This window comes from Canis lupus, chromosome 21 (genome assembly GCF_048164855.1).
Source record: "Canis lupus baileyi chromosome 21, mCanLup2.hap1, whole genome shotgun sequence".
Lineage (NCBI taxonomy): Eukaryota > Metazoa > Chordata > Mammalia > Carnivora > Canidae > Canis > Canis lupus.
In genome coordinates, this window is record NC_132858.1 from 30057212 (window position 1) to 30078263 (window position 21052).

The 21052-nt window shown below is 36.3% G+C and overlaps 1 protein-coding gene across 3 annotated transcripts in view; it reads left to right on the forward strand.

Moving 5' to 3' along the window:
• Positions 1-21052, forward strand: part of TTC17 (tetratricopeptide repeat domain 17) — a 116470-nt gene that overhangs the window by 41890 nt on the left and 53528 nt on the right. For all 3 annotated transcript variants that reach the window (XM_072791179.1, XM_072791180.1, XM_072791178.1), the window contains exons 12-16: positions 248-363; positions 520-685; positions 1825-1902; positions 2254-2478; positions 9778-9964. In XM_072791179.1, coding sequence (XP_072647280.1) covers positions 248-363; positions 520-685; positions 1825-1902; positions 2254-2478; positions 9778-9964 — 772 coding nt within the window. The remainder of the gene's footprint in view (positions 1-247; positions 364-519; positions 686-1824; positions 1903-2253; positions 2479-9777; positions 9965-21052) is intronic.

The following is a 21052-nucleotide window of genomic DNA, read 5'->3' on the forward strand; positions in this document are numbered from 1 at the left end:
TCACTGTATTTAGCCAACTTAGGCCTGCCCAGCCTTGATCCAGTCTATGGTAAAGCAGGTAGAATTACTGACTTCAACTATACTCTTCAGTAGAATTCAGAGTATTCTAGAGTCTACCACAGTGTCTACGTTATCTTAAAATACTACATTGTTCAGTTATGCTAGTATATTTATATTTAAAAGTTTATTTAGCATGTTGAAATATTGAATCCAAAGAAATTTATGAGACACTTTCTCTCTTTATTAGGACAAACAGCATATTCTTTGGCCTAAAAGAACAGATTGTGCAGAAAGCTATCCTAGAGTCCCTATTGGCGGGGAACTGCCAACGTATTTTCTGCCTCCGGAAAACAAAGGACTCAGGCAAGTGCTGATGGATTTGGCAAAGCACTTGATTCTGCATGATTGTCATCTGGCAGTTCTTTGAGAGCACCAGCCTTGGACTTGAAAGGTTAAGTCTTTATCTTGAAATCACCCAAACTTTGAAAATATGAATCTTGTTCCTTTTTCTTGTGCCAGGATCCACGAACTCAACAGTGATGATTATTCTTCAGAAGAAGAGGCCCAAACCCCTGACTGTTCCATAACTGACTTCAGAAAAAGCCAGACTCTGTCCTACTTAGTCAAAGAATTAGAGGTCCGCATGGATCTGAAAGCCAAAATGCCAGATGACCATGCACGAAAAGTAAGGCTCACTTAGGCTGGTGTTTATTGCCGTCCATTCTGGGTGACTTCACAAGCCTCTTAGGTGGAACAAAAATTTGATAGAAGGCAGTTGTTGAATTTGAAGTTTCTAAAACCAAGGATAGAGCTAAAGAATTGGTGGAATCATTAAGAAGACATTCATGCTATCGAAGGAGTGCCAGGAACGTGTGTGCTTCAGGGCTGCTGTTTAAGCAGACCACATGAGCACTCACTAAGAGCACTACAGAGATGAGCAACACAAAATGGAGGCCATTCTGACCACTTCAGTTTAGCTTTGCATCCTCCAAGCCTCCAGGAGTTTGTATAAATCAAAATCTTGAAGATTCTCTTTCTGACCTTACCAACCCCACTTTGGCCTTGTATAAGGTCCTTGGAAATTTATTACTGACTAGAAATTCTACATTGGATACAATTCTACAGATGCAAATGAAAAAAATGCTTTTTTGCAGGGAAAACAAACCATCACAACCACCTTTTTAAAAACTTAGTTTTAAAACTCTCAACAGTTACTACTTACAGTTAACAAACATTTACTGAGGCAAAAAATGTTAAGTGCCAGGCACTGTTCGGAATTCTAGGAAAGATAAATAGACCATGATCCCTACCTTAGAGTTGCTCACAGTTATACACATGTTGTTAGAATATAGAGTAATTAAGGATCTGGTGCTTTTCCAGCTAGGAAAGATAGAAGATTTCTGTTGCATCAGGTATTACGTGCTGTTGTCTTCTGGATAATTTCTCATTTAATTTTGGATACTTAGGTTGACTTTAATGGGATATGGTATATTTCCTTAATAGTAGTATATGTGGTATATATCTTTTAACATGTTTTATTTTATTTAATTTTTTTATTTAAATTCAATTTGCCAACATATAGTACAACACCCAGTGCTCATCCTTAACATGTTTTAGTTAAAGGAAACTAGGGCATTCATGCAAGCAGGTCAACACCTGTTGGTATGTTGATGACCTCATATATTATATATATTGATGACTATAAATACCTATTCAAATCAGGTGTTCCTAAGGAGCTCAAGTAAAGACTGCTATCTATAGAATTCTTTCAAATGTCTTCCCTACTATTTTCAATTGAGTCAGTATTCCTTTTGATGTTTTCAGATTTTACTTTCCCGTATTAATAACTATACTATCCCAGAAGAAGAAATTGGGTCATTCTTATTTCACGCTATTAATAAGGTAAGTCACCTACTTTAGACATCTGAAATTTAAATGCTTAGTAATTGTAATAAAAAGTTAAAATGCATGCATTAAAAATCCTCGTTAGAACTAGTACCATAGGGATCCCCGGGTGGTGCAGCGGTTTGGCGCCTGCCTTTGGCCCAGGGCGTGATCCTGGAGACCCGGGATCGAATCCCACGTCGGGCTTCTGGTGCATGGAGCCTGCTTCTCCCTCTGCCTGTGTCTCTGCCTCTCTCTCTCTCTCTCTCTCTCTCTCTCGTGTGTGACTATCATAAATAAATAAAAATTTAAAAAAAAAGAACTAGTACCATATTCTTGTATTAATTAGAGGTATTTTGGGTTTTTCAGCCGAATGCCCCCGTCTGGCTGATACTCAATGAAGCTGGACTCTACTGGAGAGCAGTCGGAAACAGCACTTTTGCTATTGCTTGTCTTCAGAGGGCTTTGAATTTGGCTCCACTTCAATACCAAGACATTCCTCTTGTGAACTTGGCCAACCTTCTGATTCACTATGGCCTCCATCTTGATGCCACTAAGCTACTACTTCAAGCTTTGGCCATTAATAGCTCTGAGGTGAGGTTTTATGTTTCTTTGTAGTTCCATGTACTATGTGGGGTAACTCTAATTCAGGATACAATTTTATTTTTCTGGGGAAGGCATAAAAAAAGAACTCATGAAAAAATCTCATATTTTTATCAGAGTAGAGTTTAGGTATTTTGAGATGGCATAAAACAGATTTTGTTTTGTCTTATTTTTGAGGTGTTTATTTTTTTATATTGATTTATTTTGTGCAAATGTAGAATCATGCTGATCATATTTTTCTATCTTTCTATCTTCCCTTTTTTACTCCTGGGTATGTCTTAGGCATATTTAATTTCTTTCTTTAAAATTTTAATTCCACTGTAGTTAACATACAGTGTTATATTAGTTGCAGGTGTACAACTATAGTTGTATAGTATAGTATAGTGTCTCAGCACTTCCATACATCACCCAGGTACTCATCACAACAAGTGCACTCCTTAATCCCCATCTGCTGTTTCACCCATCCCTCTGACCACCTCCTCATCTGGTAACCATCAGTTTGTTCTCTATAGCTAAGAGTCTGTTCCGTGGCTTCTCTCTCTTTTTTTCCTTTGCTTGTTTTGTTTCTTAAATTCCACGTATGAGTAAAATCGTATGGTATTTGTCTTTCTCTAACTTATTTCACTTAACATTATGCTCTCTAACACCATCCATGTCATTGCAAATGGCCAGGTTTCATTCTTTTTGATGGCTGAATAATATTTCACTGAATATAAATACATCTTTTTTATCTATTCATCTATTGATGGGCACTTGGGCTCTTTCCATAACTGTTGTCGATAGTGCTGCTGAAAACATCAGAGTGCATGTGTCCCTTTGAATCCATGTATTTGTAGCCTCTGGATACATACCTAGTAGTACAGTTGCTGGTTCATAGGGTAGTTCTATTTTTAACTTTTTGAGCACTTCCATACTGTTCTCCAGAATGGCTGCACCAGTTTGCTTTCCCACCAACAGTGTAAGAAGGTTCCCCTTACTTCACATACTCGCCAAACATCTGTTGTTTCCTGTGTTGTTGATTTTAGCCATTCTAAGGGATGTGAGGTGGCATCTCATTGTGGTTTTGGTTTGTGTTTCCCTAGTGATGAGTGATGTTGACCATCTTTTTATGTGTCTGTTGGCCATCTGGATGTCTTATTTGGAAAAATATATGTTCATGTCTTCTGCCCATTCTGTAATTGGGTTGTTTTTTGGGTATTGAGTTTTTTATCACTTCTTTATATATTTTGGATACTAATGCTTTTCGGATATGTCATCTGCAAATACCTTCTGCTATTCCATAGATTGACTTTTAGTGTTGTTGATTGTTTCCTTCACTGTGCAGAAGCTTTTTATTTTGATATAGTCACAGTAGTTTATTTTTGCTTTTATTCCCATTGCTGCAGGAGACTTATCTATAAAAATGTTGCTCTGGCTGTTGACAGAGAAATTATTACCTGTGTTCTCTTCTGGGAGTTTTACGTTTTCAGGTCTCATATTTAGGTCTATAATCCATTTTGAGTTTATTTTTGTGTGTGATGTAAGAAAGTGGTCCGGTTTTATTATTTGCTGACTAGTTTTCATAACACCATTTGTTGAAGAGACTGTCTTTTTTTTCTGTTAGATATTCTGCCCTGCTTTGTTGAAGATTAACTGACCATATAATTACAGGTTAATTTCTGGATTTCTATTATGTTTTATTTATCTATATATCTGTTTTTGTGTCAGTACCATTCTGTTTTGATTACTACAGTTTTGTAACATAACTTGGTGTCTGGAATTGTGACACCTCCAGCTTTGTTTTTTTTTTTCAAAATTGCTTTGGCCATTCAGGGTCTTTTGTAGTTCCATGTTAATATTAGGATTTTTTTGGTTCTAGTTTTGCAGAAAATGCTGTTGGTATTTTGATAGAGACTGTATTCAATGTGTAGATTGCTTTGGATAATATAGACATTTTAACAGTATTTGTTTTTCTAGTTCATGAATATGGAATGTCTTTCCATTTGTTTGTGTTCTCTTCACGTTCTTTCATCAATGTTTTATAGTTTTCAGAGCATAGGTCTTTCACCTCTTTGGTGACTTATTCCTAGGTATCTTACTATTTTTGGTACAGTTGTAAATGGGATTGACTTTTCAATTTCTCTTTCTGCTGCATCATTATTAGTACGTACAAATGCAACAGATTTCTGTACATTGATTTTGTATCCTAGGACTTTACTGAATTCATTTAACAGTTCTAGTAATGTTCTAGGTGGAGTCTTTAGGCTTTTCTATATATGATATCAAGTCATCTCTAAATAGTTTTACTTCTTCCTTAGTGATTTAGATTCCTTTTATTTCTTTTTGTTGTTGTCTAATTGCTGAGGCTAAGACTTTTAGTACTGTGTTGAATTAAAGTGGTGAGAGTAGACATCCTTGTCTTGTTCCTGATATTAGGGGAAAACTCAGTTTCTCCCCATTGAGAAAGATGTTTGCTCTGAGTTTTTCATATGTGGCTCTTATTATGTTCAGGTTGTGTTCCCTCTAGACCTGCTTTGTTGAGGACTTTTATTATGAATGGATGTCTTGCTTTATTAAATGCTTTTTCTGTGTCTATTGAAATGATCATACAGTTTTTATCCTTTCACTGATGTGATGTATCACACTGACTGGCTTGCGAATATTGAACCCCTTTGTATCTTAGGAATAAATCACACTTGATTGTGGGAAAGAATTTTTTTCATTTGTTGTTGGATTCACTTTTGTTGAGGATTCTTGCATGTATGTTCATCAGAAATATTAGCCTGTAGTTCTCTTTCTTGTGTCATTTCTTTATTTTAAATGAGTGAAATTGATAATTATGTGGTTAATTTATTTTTAGGAACTTATGTTTAGATAGGAATGGCATAGCTGCTAAAATATACTGCCACTTTTTTGTGTCAGTCTGAAACATCTGGTTCTTTCTTTATCCTACTCATCACAGTATGCCTGCTGCTTAATATTACACTGTTTTACAACTTTAATTTATAGATATCTTTACAATCAAGCCAGAACACAGTTTAAAGGTTGCATTGATAAGAATAGATAGTTGAATTAATGTTCGTGCCCCAAACCTCCCACATGCAGCCGGTGGAGTTAATCACTGCTGTGTAGTTAATTACTCTAGTTCACAGTTCCTAAGGTACAACTTCTTTTTTCAAAATTTAAAATCTCTGAAATAAGGATGCATGTTACAACTGATGACATCTTAGGTTTGATGAAATACAGTTATAATAAATATACAATTAAATTGCTCTTATACCTGGTGTTTACATGTTTATAAGTTTTATGTCCAAAGAAACTTTAGAAGAAGTTTGCATGAGTGGTTGAGGTTTATTTGTGATATCTCAAAACTAATTTTTTAAGTATGAGAAGAAAATATTGCCTGTTAAGAGTTTCCCTTGAAATACACAAATTCACTAGATTTTAAGCCAAAGTTTACAGTTGCTATACTGTACAGCAGGCTCGGTGCCAAAGAAGTATATGAGATATTTATCAAATGTTTGCTGTGTGCCAGGTGCAGGTACAGTGGTAACAGATGCTATATATGGGATGTGATGATTGGGCACCCAAAGGGAAGGCTCAACACAGCTGTGTTCCCCCGATACTTGTTTCATTTTCCACTGCCACCAGCCAAGACACTGAGGCAATATTCTTCTGAAGAATAAAGAGCTCCTTTAGAGATGAGTTGCCTTTCTGTATTTGAAAATTACACTAAAATTTTAGTTGTTAAATACTGTGGTACTACAGTAATAATAAAAAGATAAATCAGTGGATCAGAATAGATACCACAAAAATACACCTTAATCAGCACCCCACTTCCAACTCTCAATATTTGGAAATAATTCCTGTCAGTTTTTCTTCTATTCAGATCTTTCATAGTGTTGCAACACTATTGCACTGGTGATCTTTAAAACTTCACCATATAAAAAAGTTGTACCGCATAGTTTTTATTAGCCATCAATAATAGCTGCTTATGAATTTACGTATCACAGCTTATTCCTCTGCTATTGGATGTTTAGGTTGCTGATAATGCTTAGCTATTATCAGTAATGGTTTTCTGCATAAGGCTTTTTCTGAATTCCAGGTGATTTTCTTAGGAAAGATTGCTAGCAGTAGAATTATTAAGTCAGTAAGAAAATAAATATTTTGATGGCTTTGACACAAAATGCCAGACGTCTACCAAAAGATTTAGGACCATATATGTTGCCATCATCAAGGTTGGAAAGTATTCATTTCATGTGTAGCTTCACCAGAATTGGGCAATTGAATTAACTGCTAATTTTTATTATCATTGTTTATTAGAGCCAGGCACCATACTGATCACCTTACATGTGATAACTCACGTAACCCTCCCAACAACCCTGTGAGATAGGATTTACCCATTTGATAGATAAAGAAACAGTAAAGAGATTTACCAAAAGTCTCAGAGCTTGGATTTATTTGAACTCCAGGAGATTGGCCACAGAGCTCACATTCTTTGGCCATGTCCTAGTGCCTCTGACTTAACACTTGCAAAGCAAGTTTACTTTTAAAAAATTCACTTCTGTGTTGTAACATAAATTTTTGATTACAGCATGAGGTTTAAACCTATAACACCTGGGATCAAGAGTCGTATGCTCCACCAAATGAGCCAGCCAGGCATCCCTTTAATTGTATTTTTAAATTAAAAGTTTGTGTATGCATTTTGCTTGTTTTGTTAGAATTTAGGTTTTTTTTTAATTTTTAAAATTTGATACAAACTATTTATACAGAGACTTTAACTCTATCATACATTAAAAATAATTTCTTTTTGTCTTTTAAAAATAAAAATACCCTTAAATTTGCCCATCATTTCTCTTTGGTTTTTATTGTTAAGTTTAAGGTATCCTTACAAGAAATTTGAGAACAATTAATTCTATTTTGTTTTTGCTGTCTGCCACTTCTCTTTTTTTTAAGATTTTTATTCATTTATTTGAGAAGAGTGAGTGAGAGAGAGCACAGTTGGGGAGGAGGGAAGAGGAGCAGAGGGAAAAGGAGAAGCAGACTCCACTGAGCAGGGAGCCAGACACAGGGCTCAGTCCCAGGACCCTGAGATCGTGACCTGAGCTCAAGGCAGGTGCTCAACCGACTGAGCCATCCAGGCACCCCTCTACTACTTGTCTTTAGATAGTTGACTCAAATGGACTAAAATATTTTCCTGTGTTGTCTTCTAGATGATTTGTAGTTTTAACTTTTACATTTAGGTTTGTGATCCATTTCAAGTTAATATCTTTTGTAATGTGAAGTGGGGATCAAAGTTCATATCACATAAATACCCAGTTGTTCCAGCACATCTTGAAAGCCCTAGCATTTCCCTCTTGAATTACCTGTCAGCTTTGCTCTGAACAGCACACTGCTTTATCCAGCAGCTTACTTGACCATCTCCATGTGGATGTCTAAAACACACTTTAAAACTAAAGGCCAAAACTAAACTTATACTGTTCCAGTCTTCTCAGTCTTTCCCATTTCAGGAAACAGTAAAGCTAGTAGCTCAGGATGAAAACTTGAGCTTTCTCCTTCTCCTTCTCCCAGAGTAAATTCAGTCTATTAACTAACCTTGCTGATATTTTCAAAATACACCTAGAATTGTACTATTTATCATCATCTCCACTGCTGTCTGATCCAATACACCATTATCTTTTCTCTGAGTTATTTCATTAGCCCCCTGCCTAACTTCTCTACTTTTGGCTTTGTCCCCCTGTAGTCTATTAGTAATACAGCAGTCAGTAAGATCCTCCTAAAAAGTCACATGTTGTCATTTGTTCAAATCTCCGCAATGGCACTCCACATAATTCATAGTAAAAGACAAGAATTTATATTAGTGTAGAAGGTCCCGCTCGACCTTCTTACTTTTCTGACCTCATCCCCATGAAATCACTCCTTTGCTCATTCTGTTCTAGCCTTGCTTACCTCTGCAGTTCCTTGGACATACTAGGCATGTTCCCACTTCAGCCCCTTGGCACTTTCTGTTCTCTCTGTTTGGAATACTTTACTCCACCAAGATTCTTCATAATTTGCTTCATCTCCTTAAAATCCTTTAAAATTCTAACTTTTCAGTAAGTCTTTTGCTTCCTAATCTACTTTAAATGGTACTGCGTTCCCCACTCTGGTCTCTTAACATCTCTTCCCTGCTATGCTCTTCTCCATCACATTCTTCTCATACTTGTGTGATACCCCCATGGTTTTGTGACCTTTGACTAAAACATCCACAAAGGCAGGGACTCTCTTATTTTCTGCTGTATCCCCAGTCCCTAAAACATTGGTAAACACTCAGTAGTTATTTTCTGGATGAACTGATGAGAATTCACTTTTTTCCCAAATATACTAACTAGCTTTATCTCAAGATATTTGCACAGCCATCATTCTGGCCATAGTAATAAACACTTTATTTCCTTTAGTAAAAATATAAAGACACTTTGAAATCTAAGTATGGGCTTTAATTTTGCATCTGGGAATAAGCCACTAAGTAAAATTTTAAATGTAATCTTAGAGCTGCTTAGATTGTGCCTCTGTAATCTGGAATGTTTTGTGCATCGTTGCCTTTTATTCTCTTACTGATATCTCTGATAAATAAGAGTACATACATCTGTCAAAAGATAGTTGCAAGAATGTTCGTAGTAGCTTTGTTCAAAATAGTCCAAAACTGGAAACAGTCCAAATGCTTATCAATAGGAGAATGGATAAACAAAACTGTGTATTCACCTGATAGAAGTAACCCATCATTAAAAAAAAAAAAAAAAAACCTGACACACAAAAAACATTCAGTTTCTTAAACATTAGATACTGTATTGAGTGAAAGAATCTGCAAGAGGGTACAGATTATATATCCATGGAAAGGAACATGCTGTTTGATTCTATTTATATGAATTTTAAGAACAGGTGGAGCTAATGTATGATGATAGAACATCACTACAGTGGTCACATCTGGGATTGGGGTTGGGTTGCCCAAGGGAATCTTTTGGGGTATTAGAAACATTCTAAATGTTTCATATCTTGAGATGAGTGGTGGTTACAGGGATATATACACATGTAAAAATTCTTTGAACTGTACACTTAAGACTAGTGTATATTATACACTATATGTATATGTATCTTAGTAAAAAGGTAAAAATAATTGTTATAGTGTAGAATTGGCTGATATAAATAAAATGGACAGTCAGCCATTAACTATTATGGGATAACCTAAAAGAAACCAAAAGACATATACTTTAAAAGCTTTATAACTTTCAGAAAACATTAATTCACTAACATTTTTCTGATTTTTTTTTTCAGCCCCTGACATTTTTAAGCCTAGGAAATGCTTACCTTGCTCTGAAGAATATCAGTGGGGCACTTGAAGCCTTTAGACAGGCTTTGAAATTAACCACCAAATGCCCAGAATGTGAAAACAGCCTCAAGTTGATACGCTGTATGCAGTTTTATCCTTTCCTATACAACATCACCTCTTCTGTTTGCAGTGGTAAGCAACTGGTAAATGTTGGCAAAATGACGAGCTTAACCAGGGGTCATGTTCTGATCAACAGAACACAGAAAATGATTTTTTCCATTTTCCCTAGGGATTTTACATAATTAGTATAATTCTAGATGTATGGGAGGAAATTAATTCATTACTTACCATATAGATGCCTTAGGATATTGTGCTTAACTCTCTCCCAGAAGCCTAGTTGAGAAAGGCTAACTAAAGTAGATTCAACTGAGATTGATAGACTGTGACTTTTTTTTTCTGCTCCTCAAAATCTGTGGTGTTTCTTGATGACCAATATTAATGATAAAGGATATATTTTATATCCATAAAGACAATCTACAGTAAGATTTGAAGCAGATTTTCTCTCCTCCTTCACTGAAATACACCCCTTTGCCTTTCATTGAAAGTGATCCAGATCCTGACTGCACCTTTCAAGTAGCCCCTGACATTAAGTGGTCTCTTCTTGCATTCTTCCACTTTGTCCCACAGCCACCATGGTATATGCATGTGCGTAGGTGTGTCCATCTGGGTCAAAAAAATTTTTTGAGTTAGTATCTGAACTATTGTAAATTCATCAGTTAGAACTCCTTAAATGTTCCATTATATTTAGTTATTTACTTAACTTCCACTCTATAAGAATAAAAAAAGTTTGATGTGAATTATGAAAGGTAAGGCTTACATAAATGGGGATCCTCAGAACCTTGCAGTGATAGAACACATAGCAGGTGCTTTGTTAATGTTCCAATAAGATTGTAATATTCAAGCAGAGCACCATCAGTCCATCTCCTTCATTTAAGGGAAAAAAAAATCCCTCAAACTGGTTTTCCAGATTCACTGTACAAGACTGCCTTAGGATTTTAATGAAATGACAAGCAGTGCTTATATTTTTAAGTATCAGAGCATGATTTCTTTAATGAAGACACCAAAAGTCTAGCAGCAACATAACTCTGTAGCTCGGTTGTGGATGGGTACTGAACATAATCTAAACTAGAGTTCTTGCATGAATGCTGAAGGCCTAAGACAGTGTGTTAGCAGTGCAGGAGTCCTACACGTTCATGTTTGAGCCCTAGCTCTGCCATTACTGTATTTCTAATCCCAGTCTGACTTGTGTCATCTATAAAATGAAAGGGAAAATCTGTCCCATAGACCTGTTGGTAGGATTAAGTAAAATCCGTATCACATGATAGGTGTTAGGTAAAAGTAAGCCATTAGAAATTCATAATAGATACAAAATACTTCAGCCTTAAAGGAGCGAGTTATGAATCTTTTATCTTCTCACATAATTTCAGAAAATATGTAATGGTCTTTTAAATTCCTTAGATGATGTAACAACAGCCTTGTAAGCAGAATTTCACTTTTTTTGATGAGCTGCTTTTATTAATAGAGTCCCTTATATTTTTTACATGCTGTCATCTCCCTTGCCTCTCTTGATTTCTTTATTACTGAAAAGAAAAATTGTGTATATATAGTGATCCTTTTCTAGAAAGCCTTTTCTGTAGTAATATTTTACATGCTTTTTTTAATATTTTACATGCTATATAGATATAGATATAGTGATCCTTTTCTAAAAAGCCTTTTCTGTAGAAATATTTTACATGCTTTTGCTTAGGATTTCATTTTATGTCACTCATGTCAAGAGAGAAAATTCAGTTGTCTTGAGCTTTTTCCCCAGATAATAATTTCAATTAGCTCAGGAACCTAATAACCTGAAACAAATCTATGAAGTTGTAGTATTGTAGTTTTGGTTGTCCAGGTATCCCACAGTTATTACTATTATTAGATCCAGTACAATAAAAGAAAATAATTTGACTAGGGAAAAAGGAATACTTTTTTTTAGTTGTTTCAGCAAAAGCTCATTAATATTTTTTTTTAATTTAGCCCTTTTACGTTTCAATTAATTACCTTAGAAGATAATCTACCGTCTGCTAACACCTCAGTAAACACTGGTACCCCCTGATGGATAGAAATGTATGCGATAGCATTTTCTAAGTTTACGGTTTCATTGATAATACTGAGTTCATTTCAATATTGATTTTTTCTTTGACAGTGTTTTTGCATTACTTTTTTCCACCAGAATCCTGTGCATTCACAGTTGCTTTGCCAAGTTCCAGCCTTGAAAAGCTGCAACTTCAAAGCAACAAGTATCTCCACAGAAACCATGAACAAATTATATTTGAAAATGTAAACAGTTTCATGTCCTCTAGCTATCTCTGAGCTTTACTAAATGGTTGATGAAAAAAAGAGGAAAACCTCTGAATAATGACCATTTCTATATCCTCAGATGATTGTCTACCTTTTGCTTTTTCATTTTTGCAATATTGAAATAAGCTTCATAAAGTTAACTTACTTGTGTGACACATTATCTGTCTGAAGTTTTTATTATGACAGTATAAAGTTTTCAAGATATTAACAAGGCTTATGATTCTTTTTCCATATAGTAATCAAGGAATTCATTTGATTTGTATTAAAGACGAATTTCAGCTGCCCTTACTCCCTTCCAACCTAAGTCACTCTCTTGTGAAAGTTTGTTTGAAAAGCTACCAGTTTAAAAGCTTTTCAGATAAGCTTTTCTTCAAGATCAAAAATAACTAATTACTCGTAGAAAGGCTTTCTTAAATAATTTTTCTGACAGCTATTGTTAATCCTCAACAAATTGTTTTCTTTAAAGATCCATGTTACTGGGATCCCTGGGTGGCACAGCGGTTTGGCGCCTGCCTTTGGCCCAGGGCGCGATCCTGGAGACCTGGGATCGAATCCCACATCGGGCTCCCGGTGCATGGAGCCTGCTTCTCCCTCTGCCTATGTCTCTGCCTCTCTCTCTCTCTCTCTCTGTCTCTCTCTCTGTGTGACTATCATAAATAAATAAAAAATAAAAATAAAAAATAAAAAAAAGATCCATGTTAGTAATTATTTTTATAGCAGCTATAATATAGTATAATCTCTTGAGTAGTATGAACTTTTTTTTTTTTAAGATTTTATTCATTTATTCATAGAGATGCAGAGAGAGAGAGAGGCAGAGATACAGGCAGAGGGAGAAGCAGGCTCCATGCAGGGAGCCTGACGTGGGACTCCATCCAGGGTCTCCAGGATCACACCCTGGGTTGCAGGCGGCGCTAAACTGCTGCACCACTGGGGCTGCCCGAGTAGTATGAACTTAATGATAAAATTGTAGGCAGTGTGTTTAACACGAGCAAGTATTTTATTGCTTTTCATAAGTGATCCTGGAATTTTTCACATATATTTTCAGTTTAAGTTTCTTGGAATGTCTGCACGGGTCATGTATTCTATTACCTTTCAATACTGATTCATTCAGCTTAAAAATACAGAATCTTATAAAATGTTTCCACTTATAAAGACTTTTAGCAAAACGTGTCAATGCATAATTACATATCTGACAGTTTTTCCAAAATTTTATTAATCTGGAAATCATTTTACTGACTGCCATGTGTTGAGGTGTGTTATGTTCTTATATAGCATGTCCTTGACATCATCTCTTTCTCTCTCCTTTGAATAGCATTTAAGAAATTATTCTGTTTTATAGGTAGTTTTATGTCACTACCCCAATTTCAAAGAGGCTGGGGAGGAAAACTTAATAGATTGATTTTTAAATTGTCTCCTCCTGAGTTGACTATTAAAAGAGAAGCCAGCACTTTCAGTTTTGATTAAACATTTTTCTTGGCAGTTATGAAATACATGCTGTTTTACCACATTTCTTGGTTTGTTATTTTACAATTTGATTTAACTTCAATAGAACTGAATGTGCCACTTTATTAACAAACTCATTCTTCAATAACAACATACTTGGCTCTTTTTAAAGTAATATGAAATCTGTTAAATAAGCTTCCAGTGCTTTTGAGTATGTGTAAGTTCTTTTCAGTGCCCAGCACTAAAAATAGGACTTTTCTTTTTAATTGGAAAAAAATAAAGGTGTCACAAAGAATGAAACTTCATGAAGTAACGATGATGATCTTCTCTAAGGGCCAAAAATGGAAAATAAGTTTTAATAACAATATAAGCAAAATGATTAAATATTGAATCTGTAGAGAAGTCCAGAAATACATGTAATGGATTTTCCAAGCATTTATTACTCCAGAATTTTTTTTTAATTTTTATTTATTTATGATAGTCACAGAGAGAGAAAGAGAGAGAGGCAGAGACACAGGCAGAGGGAGAAGCAGGCTCCATGTACCAGGAGCCCGATGTGGGATTCAATCCCAGGTCTCCAGGATCGCGCCCTGGGCCAAAGGCAGGCGCCAAACCGCTGCGCCACCCAGGGATCCCTCCAGAATATTTTCTAAATACTTTTCCTTCAGCCTCATTAATTTGCAAATCAAAAAGTTATATCTAACAAAGACCTTTTTTACTATTTAGGCAGTCTAGGTTATTTTATTATTATTATGTCTCTGTATGCATGATTTTACTTTTATTTTTTAGTATTTTTCATCCAGTAGTATGTTTTTTTTTGTTATAAAACATAAGACCAATGGTAGGTCATATTTATTAGATTTCATTTACATGAGATGCTTACAGGTATGCTACTGGCAATGGCATTGATATTTGCTGAGTATAATTAAGCATCTAATCCACAATTTCCCTGGTCTTTTCATAATTCACTAGGACACATACCCACTTAAAAATATTGACCCAGATCTGTAGAAATGATGGATGAATGTTTTACAGTAGAACTCAGACTTTAATCCAGTATGCTTAGACTTAGAATTTTATGCAGGTTTTTCTATAATATTTATATGAAAACTTTCACCACTAGAGAAAAAAAAAAATAAAAGAATTTCCAAATCATGTATGTGAGCTTTAATATCTGTTGCAGTGTATAGAAGGATTGTCCTGTGTGGTCATTGCAGTATTTCTGTATGGTAGTATCTATTTACCTAGATCTTATCTCCTTTTATAATTTGTTTCATTATCTATGGTTTTAGTCTGTTCTTGAACCTAAATATCTATAGATTTAGAACTTGTAGCTTAAAGCAATTTTATCTGGAGTTTAGATATTGAAGAAAAAGAAACCTTGCATTTTGCTGCCCTCCTGTGGACTATCCAGCATATGCTACCTGCAATTAGGGACCTTTGCTTTATGACATTCTTCATAAAAATTAATGAAGGTGTCTGCTTTAAAAAACAAGATATAATCTTAAAGATCCAATTTTTATAGCATTTTTAATATGCTACTAGTTGACATCACTCCATGTATTTCTGTATGAAGAATTAAAACTTTGATTAATTTACTACAGATTTCAAAATCCTAAAATGCAAGCATATTCTGGAACCAAGGCAAATGTAACGTATGTAATTTGTTTAGGTTTTTATATTTCTTTACTAAAAAGGGCTTTAATTATTTGGTTCACAGATAATCTTTTGACAAGTATCAATGTGGTAGGGAGGAACAAGAAAAGGTCCCTTTTTATGAATCTAGAAACAAAGATTCTGAGTTACTCAAGTGTTACTCAGTGGTAGAGCTGAGACTAAAATCTGAATCCTTTGCCTTCCAAGGCCAGTGTGGTTCTTGCGCATAATTCTGTTACTCCCAACAAGTCATAACCTATGCCACTGCTATGCCTGAAATAATTTGGTACTTGTAGATTCTTGAGATATTTTTATAAAAGTGGTATAATCACTGTACTTTTTACGTCATCACTCAAAACAGATAGATACATCCTTGTATAAAACATGAACCTGAACTAGATTATGGGGGCAGTCATAATCCTAAAAGCTCACCTGAAACAGTCCCTTTCAGTTTGGCAAGTTGCCTTCTGAATTTTGTGTCATTAGATTGCCCTATAGCCTTGGATTGTACACAGATCTGGTGGCTGTATTTGCATTTTCATTTTTTCATTTAAGAAAAAATGAATTTGGATGGTAGATATAACCTTCTAAAGCAAGAGGATGTTTTCTTTTAGCCTAGAGGAAACTTGAGTGTGGCTTAGTTGTTCATTCATTTATTACTTCTTGTGTGCCAGGCACTATTCTAGGAACTAGAAGCAAACAGAAAAAAACCCTCCAGGTCTTAGGGAGCTTCATTCTAGTGGAGAGAAACAGAGAGCAGATGATAAATATAATAAAGAAATTATTTAATATGTTAGAAGATAGTGCTAAGGGGAAAGCAGAGCAGGAGGCCAAGTGAGATTCAAAGTGGACTGTTCAAAAAGGCCCCACTGAGAAAGTGACATTTGAGCAAAGACTTGAAGGAGGTGAGGGTTTAGGCCATGCAGACATACAGCATAAGAGCATTGCAGGCAGAGAGTAGTTGTTGCAAAAGCTTTTGCAAGGAACAGCAAGAAAGCCTGTATTGTTGTAGTGGACTTGTGAGAGTTCTGAAAGCAGAGATGAATGGGAGGAGGAGAGAACCATATGTTTTCTGCCTTGCAGACCATTCTAATAATTTGGGCTTTTATTCTAAGATAAAGATATATGATTTGAAAGGTTTAGGGCAGAGAAGAAAAACGATCTGATACACATATTAGCAGGTTTCCTCTAGCTGCTATATTGAAAATAGATAGTGATGGGGTAAGGGCAAAAGCAGGAAGACCAGTTAAGATGCTGTTGCAAAAACAGGGGGGAAAGATAGTATTGCCTTGGACCAGCCAAGTGAAAGTGGAGGTGAGAAGCTACCATTGTATTTGGGATGCATTTTTGAAAATAGAACCAACAAGACACTACCAGAGGAAACGTGGGAAATGGAGGAAAGAGAAGTCATGGGTGACTCCTAAATTTGGGACCTGAGCAACTGTTGCTATTTAATAAGATTTGTAATCACCATTGATGCTGTTTAAAGAGATAGTAAAATCTGAGGAAGGAGCAGGTTTAGGGAGAAAAACAAGTTTGGTTTTATAAGTGTTAAGTTTACATTGCTTATTAAATGTCTAAGTGCAGGTATTAGGGAGGCAATTAGATATATGAGTGTCATGATGGTCACGGAAGAGCCCCAGGCTACAGATGAAAATCTATGAGCCATGGGCCTATGGGTGGTGTTTTAAATCATGAGCTTGGATGAAGTTACCTCTGTGGTTAATATAAAAAGGAAAGTAGGTCAACACTGAATTACCAGGGCATTCCAGGCAACATTAAGAGGCTGAGAAGAGAAAGCTAGACAGTGGTAATATCAGGCAAGTATCTTGTCCCAGAAATGAAGAAGGTGTTTTGAGAAGTGATCGATTATATCACTATTGTTGTACCACACAGTTGCTTCCTAAGAGGTTGAGTTGGTTGAGGACAGAGAATAAGCCATTGGATTTAGGAAGATGGAGGTTGTTGGCAGTCTTCTAAAAGTTTGTATGAAATGGGTTGTGAAGGAGGTGAGGAGGTGGAGAGGGCCAGCAACTCTTCCAAGAAGTTTTGCTATAGTGAGAAGCAGAAAAAAGGGATGGAAGTTAAAGAGGGATGTGGGATTAAAGATAAATTTGGTTTTGGTTTTGTTCTAAAAACAGAAATTTTGCAGAATGTTTGCATTGGACTGATCCGTAAAGGGGGAGAAATTAAGACTCAAAAACAGAGAGAAGCCAACTGTAGAAGCAGAGTTCTTGAGTAGATTGGGAGGTGGGATCCAAGGCACAAATGTAGGGTAGGGATTGTCTTTAGGTAGGAGCAGGGGCAATATATAGGTATAGGTGTGGACTTTTGATTACTTCTCAGTGAAACAAGAGGCCAGTAGTCAGATCAGAGTGAAGAGAGGCAGAGGGTGTTGTGGATAATGTTGGCAGTGGGCTCAGAATGGGAGTTGACCAGAGAAGTGCTAACTTTGGTAACTGCATAAATGTCAGTGTCATTAATTAAAAGATAAAATACGGAAAAGAAAGCATTTATACATTGACGTAAGGCTAGATAGACATGTTCATTTAGAGATGGCTCTGCTCCCTCAGAATGTGCAAGGTGAGAGGAAAAGGCCAAGAATGGAATCCTAGAAAATACAGCATTTAAGGAGCAGAGCTAGTGAAGGAGTAGAGGGGTATTGGGAAAGCCAAGGGGCAGCTAGGTCCTGAAGGTCAGAAGAACAGAGTTTGAGAAGGAAGAAGAAATTGATAGTCTGTCCCATGTCAGTTCCCCAAGTGTCATACAGATATCACGAGAATGCACCAGCTTTCAGGTGGGACTTAGGTTAACATTTTTAAATAATTTTAATATTTATGGATTTTTTTTAAGATTTTATTTATTAGAGACACAGAGAAAGGCAGAGACAGAGGCATAGAGAGAAGCAGGCTCCGTGCAGGGAACCCAACATAGGACTCGATCCTGGGACTTGTAGATCACGCCCTGAGCTGAAGGTAGATGCTCAACCGCCAAGCCACCCAGGCGTCCCAATATTTATGGTTTATTCTGATGGGCATTAGGAAAAATACATAACTAGCACATCAAACCTCTGGTTTATGAAAAATGCTACTGATTTCGCCTTTTAACACAATATAAGATTAAACAGAGAGTCCCTCTAAAGAGAAACATAATGTAAACAATGTGCTGGTACCTACAGAAAAATCAGCAGATGAATAGTGTGGAATGCTCTGGGTTTAACAGTTTAGAAAGTCATTGGTGACTTCATTTTATCAGAAGTATTTTTTGTAAATGGTGAGATAGCTACACTAAAACAACAAGAATAAAGCTTAGGATAATAGAAGTGTTAAAATGAGCTCTTACTTTTAGAGCTTTGGCACAGTTTCTAAACTATACCTCATGTTTCAGCCTGTCAGTCAGTGACTAAAATAACTTTAAAGCAAGTAGATAATGATACCAACAAACATTCTTTAGAAACACATTAATAATAGGTTGCAAATAAGGAAGATTTTTAAAAATTCACCTGTTAGAAATATTGAAAATAACTATTTTTGGAATAAAATAGAAAATTTTGCCAGGTGAGTGAAGCAAGAGGGCACCCATTGGGAGGGTATTCCAAGCCTCAGCATGGAGTGTACACAAAGCAAGTGATTTTATTCTCAGTGGCCTGTGGGAACTGAATCACTGCAGTCTTGTCTGATGTTCCAGGAGGACCGAGACCGAGGGTAGCAACGGAGCTGTCACTATAGACACTTCAGTAACACTTCTTGACGTCAGAGAGGATGGGATGGCGCTGGAGGTTGTTACTCCGTTATGGAATACTTTTTTATTCATTGATCTAAAAATAAATGTATAATATCTCTGAATTACAGAGCTTAACACTTGAGGTGTGCAAATGGTCTCTACTAGTATTAGGGTTACTATCTTGAGTCTCCAAAAGGAAGTCAGTTCTATTTTCGGGTACTAAATTAAGTTTAGAGCACAGTTCTGCTTCCTTTCTGCTCTGTGCATAGTGTGAGGATACCCACTGATGACGTCATTAATCATATTTTATGATCACTTATCTACAGATGGGGTTGGAAGTTATATTTAAACATCTTTCTTTTAAAAAATAAAGGGGGGGGAGCAGCCCCAATGGTGCAGCAGTTTGACGCCGCCTGCAGCCTGGGGTGTGATCCTGGAGACCCGGGATCGAGTCCCACATCGGGCTCGCTGCATGGAGCCTGCTTCTCCCTCTGCCTGTGTCTCTGCCTCTCTCTCTCTCTCTCTGTGTCTATGAATAAATAAATAAAATCTTAAAAAAAAAAACCGTTGTTTAAAAAAAAAGTTAAAAAAAATAAACATCTTTCTTTGTATGTAGGCTCCATTCTACATCAGGAGCTTACTGTGATTTCCTGCGCCCATGCCACTATGGATAAAGTGATTATACACCTACAAGAATATACAAAGGATGAGCAAGATGGGGTCTGTTTTATCGAGCCCTTATTTAGTGTTGAACAAGACTTTTTTTTTTAAGATTTTATTTATTCATGAGAGAGAGAGGCAGAGACACAGACAGAGGGAGAAGCAGGCTCCATGCAGGGAGCCCGATGCGGGACTCGATCCCAGGACCCCGGGGTCACGTCCTGGGTCGAAGGCAGGCGCTAAACCGCTGAGCCCCCCAGGGATTCCCCAAACAAGACATTTTTAATATGGTCTGTCACTGCAGCTGTACATCAGTCTCCTGATAGGAAGTTCATAGTCCTAAGTTCGGCATACTTCATTGGTTGCTGTCTTTCTTTTTAAATCTTCAACTTCCATTCATCGTTGCTCATGTTTTTAGAGAGATTTTGCCGAATCATACAGCAAAACGTTTGCATGACCTTCCCCATTCAAAAAGATTATTCTAAATGCAGATATCTCTCTCTCTCTCTCTCTCTCTCTCTCTCTCTCTCTTCCTCTCCCTCTCTCCCTCTCCCCCCCCCCCCCCCATCCATTCTGCATTGGTAGAATGGGCGCTTTTTTTTTTAAGTGATTTGTGCCTCAGTAAGTTCTTATGTGTTCTGTGAGCTAACTACTTGAAATGAATTCCCAGTTTTGAAATTTTTGTTTCACACAATGAGCACTAAATCTTTAAACCCCTTTACAAATGTAATCACTGAATAATGTCTACTCTGTTTCATGGCCCAATGGAAATAAAGCAGTTGAACCTGATAATCACTAGAAAAAAACATTAGTTTGTTTTTAAATACATGTGACTGAGGATACCTGGCATCTGTATGTGTACTGTGGAATGCTTTGGTTTTTTCCTCTTTTTTTCTTCCAGTGTTGTTATTACTAGGAGTCAAATGTACTTGATACTAACATACTGGGCTCTTTCACCAAGAGAATTTCAGTAATCTCTTACTTTTTCTTAACCACCAAGATTTATGTAGTTATGATCTTGAAAACGCAAGAGAAATTTAAATCAAAATTTCATGGCTGTTTAAGAGATCACAGCTTTGGATTTGTCTTCTCATTCAGTTACTTTTTATAACAACAAGCATAAATTTGCCACTTAAAATTTGCCAACTCAAAGCGATCTAAATCTCTTTAGCTATCAGACATTGATTAATAACCCAGTCAGATCATATATCCAAAGTGATTATTATAAAAAAATAACGAGCATATCAAACTTCAGGAAAAAGAGCTGGAAATCAGTAGCAGTTGATAGTGTACCAGGTGTTGATCAAACGTTCCTATTCCTACTGCACCTATAATAACCTAGCTATGTTTCCCTTGTCCATGTGAAATATAGCTAGGGAAAAACCTAACATGAACAAA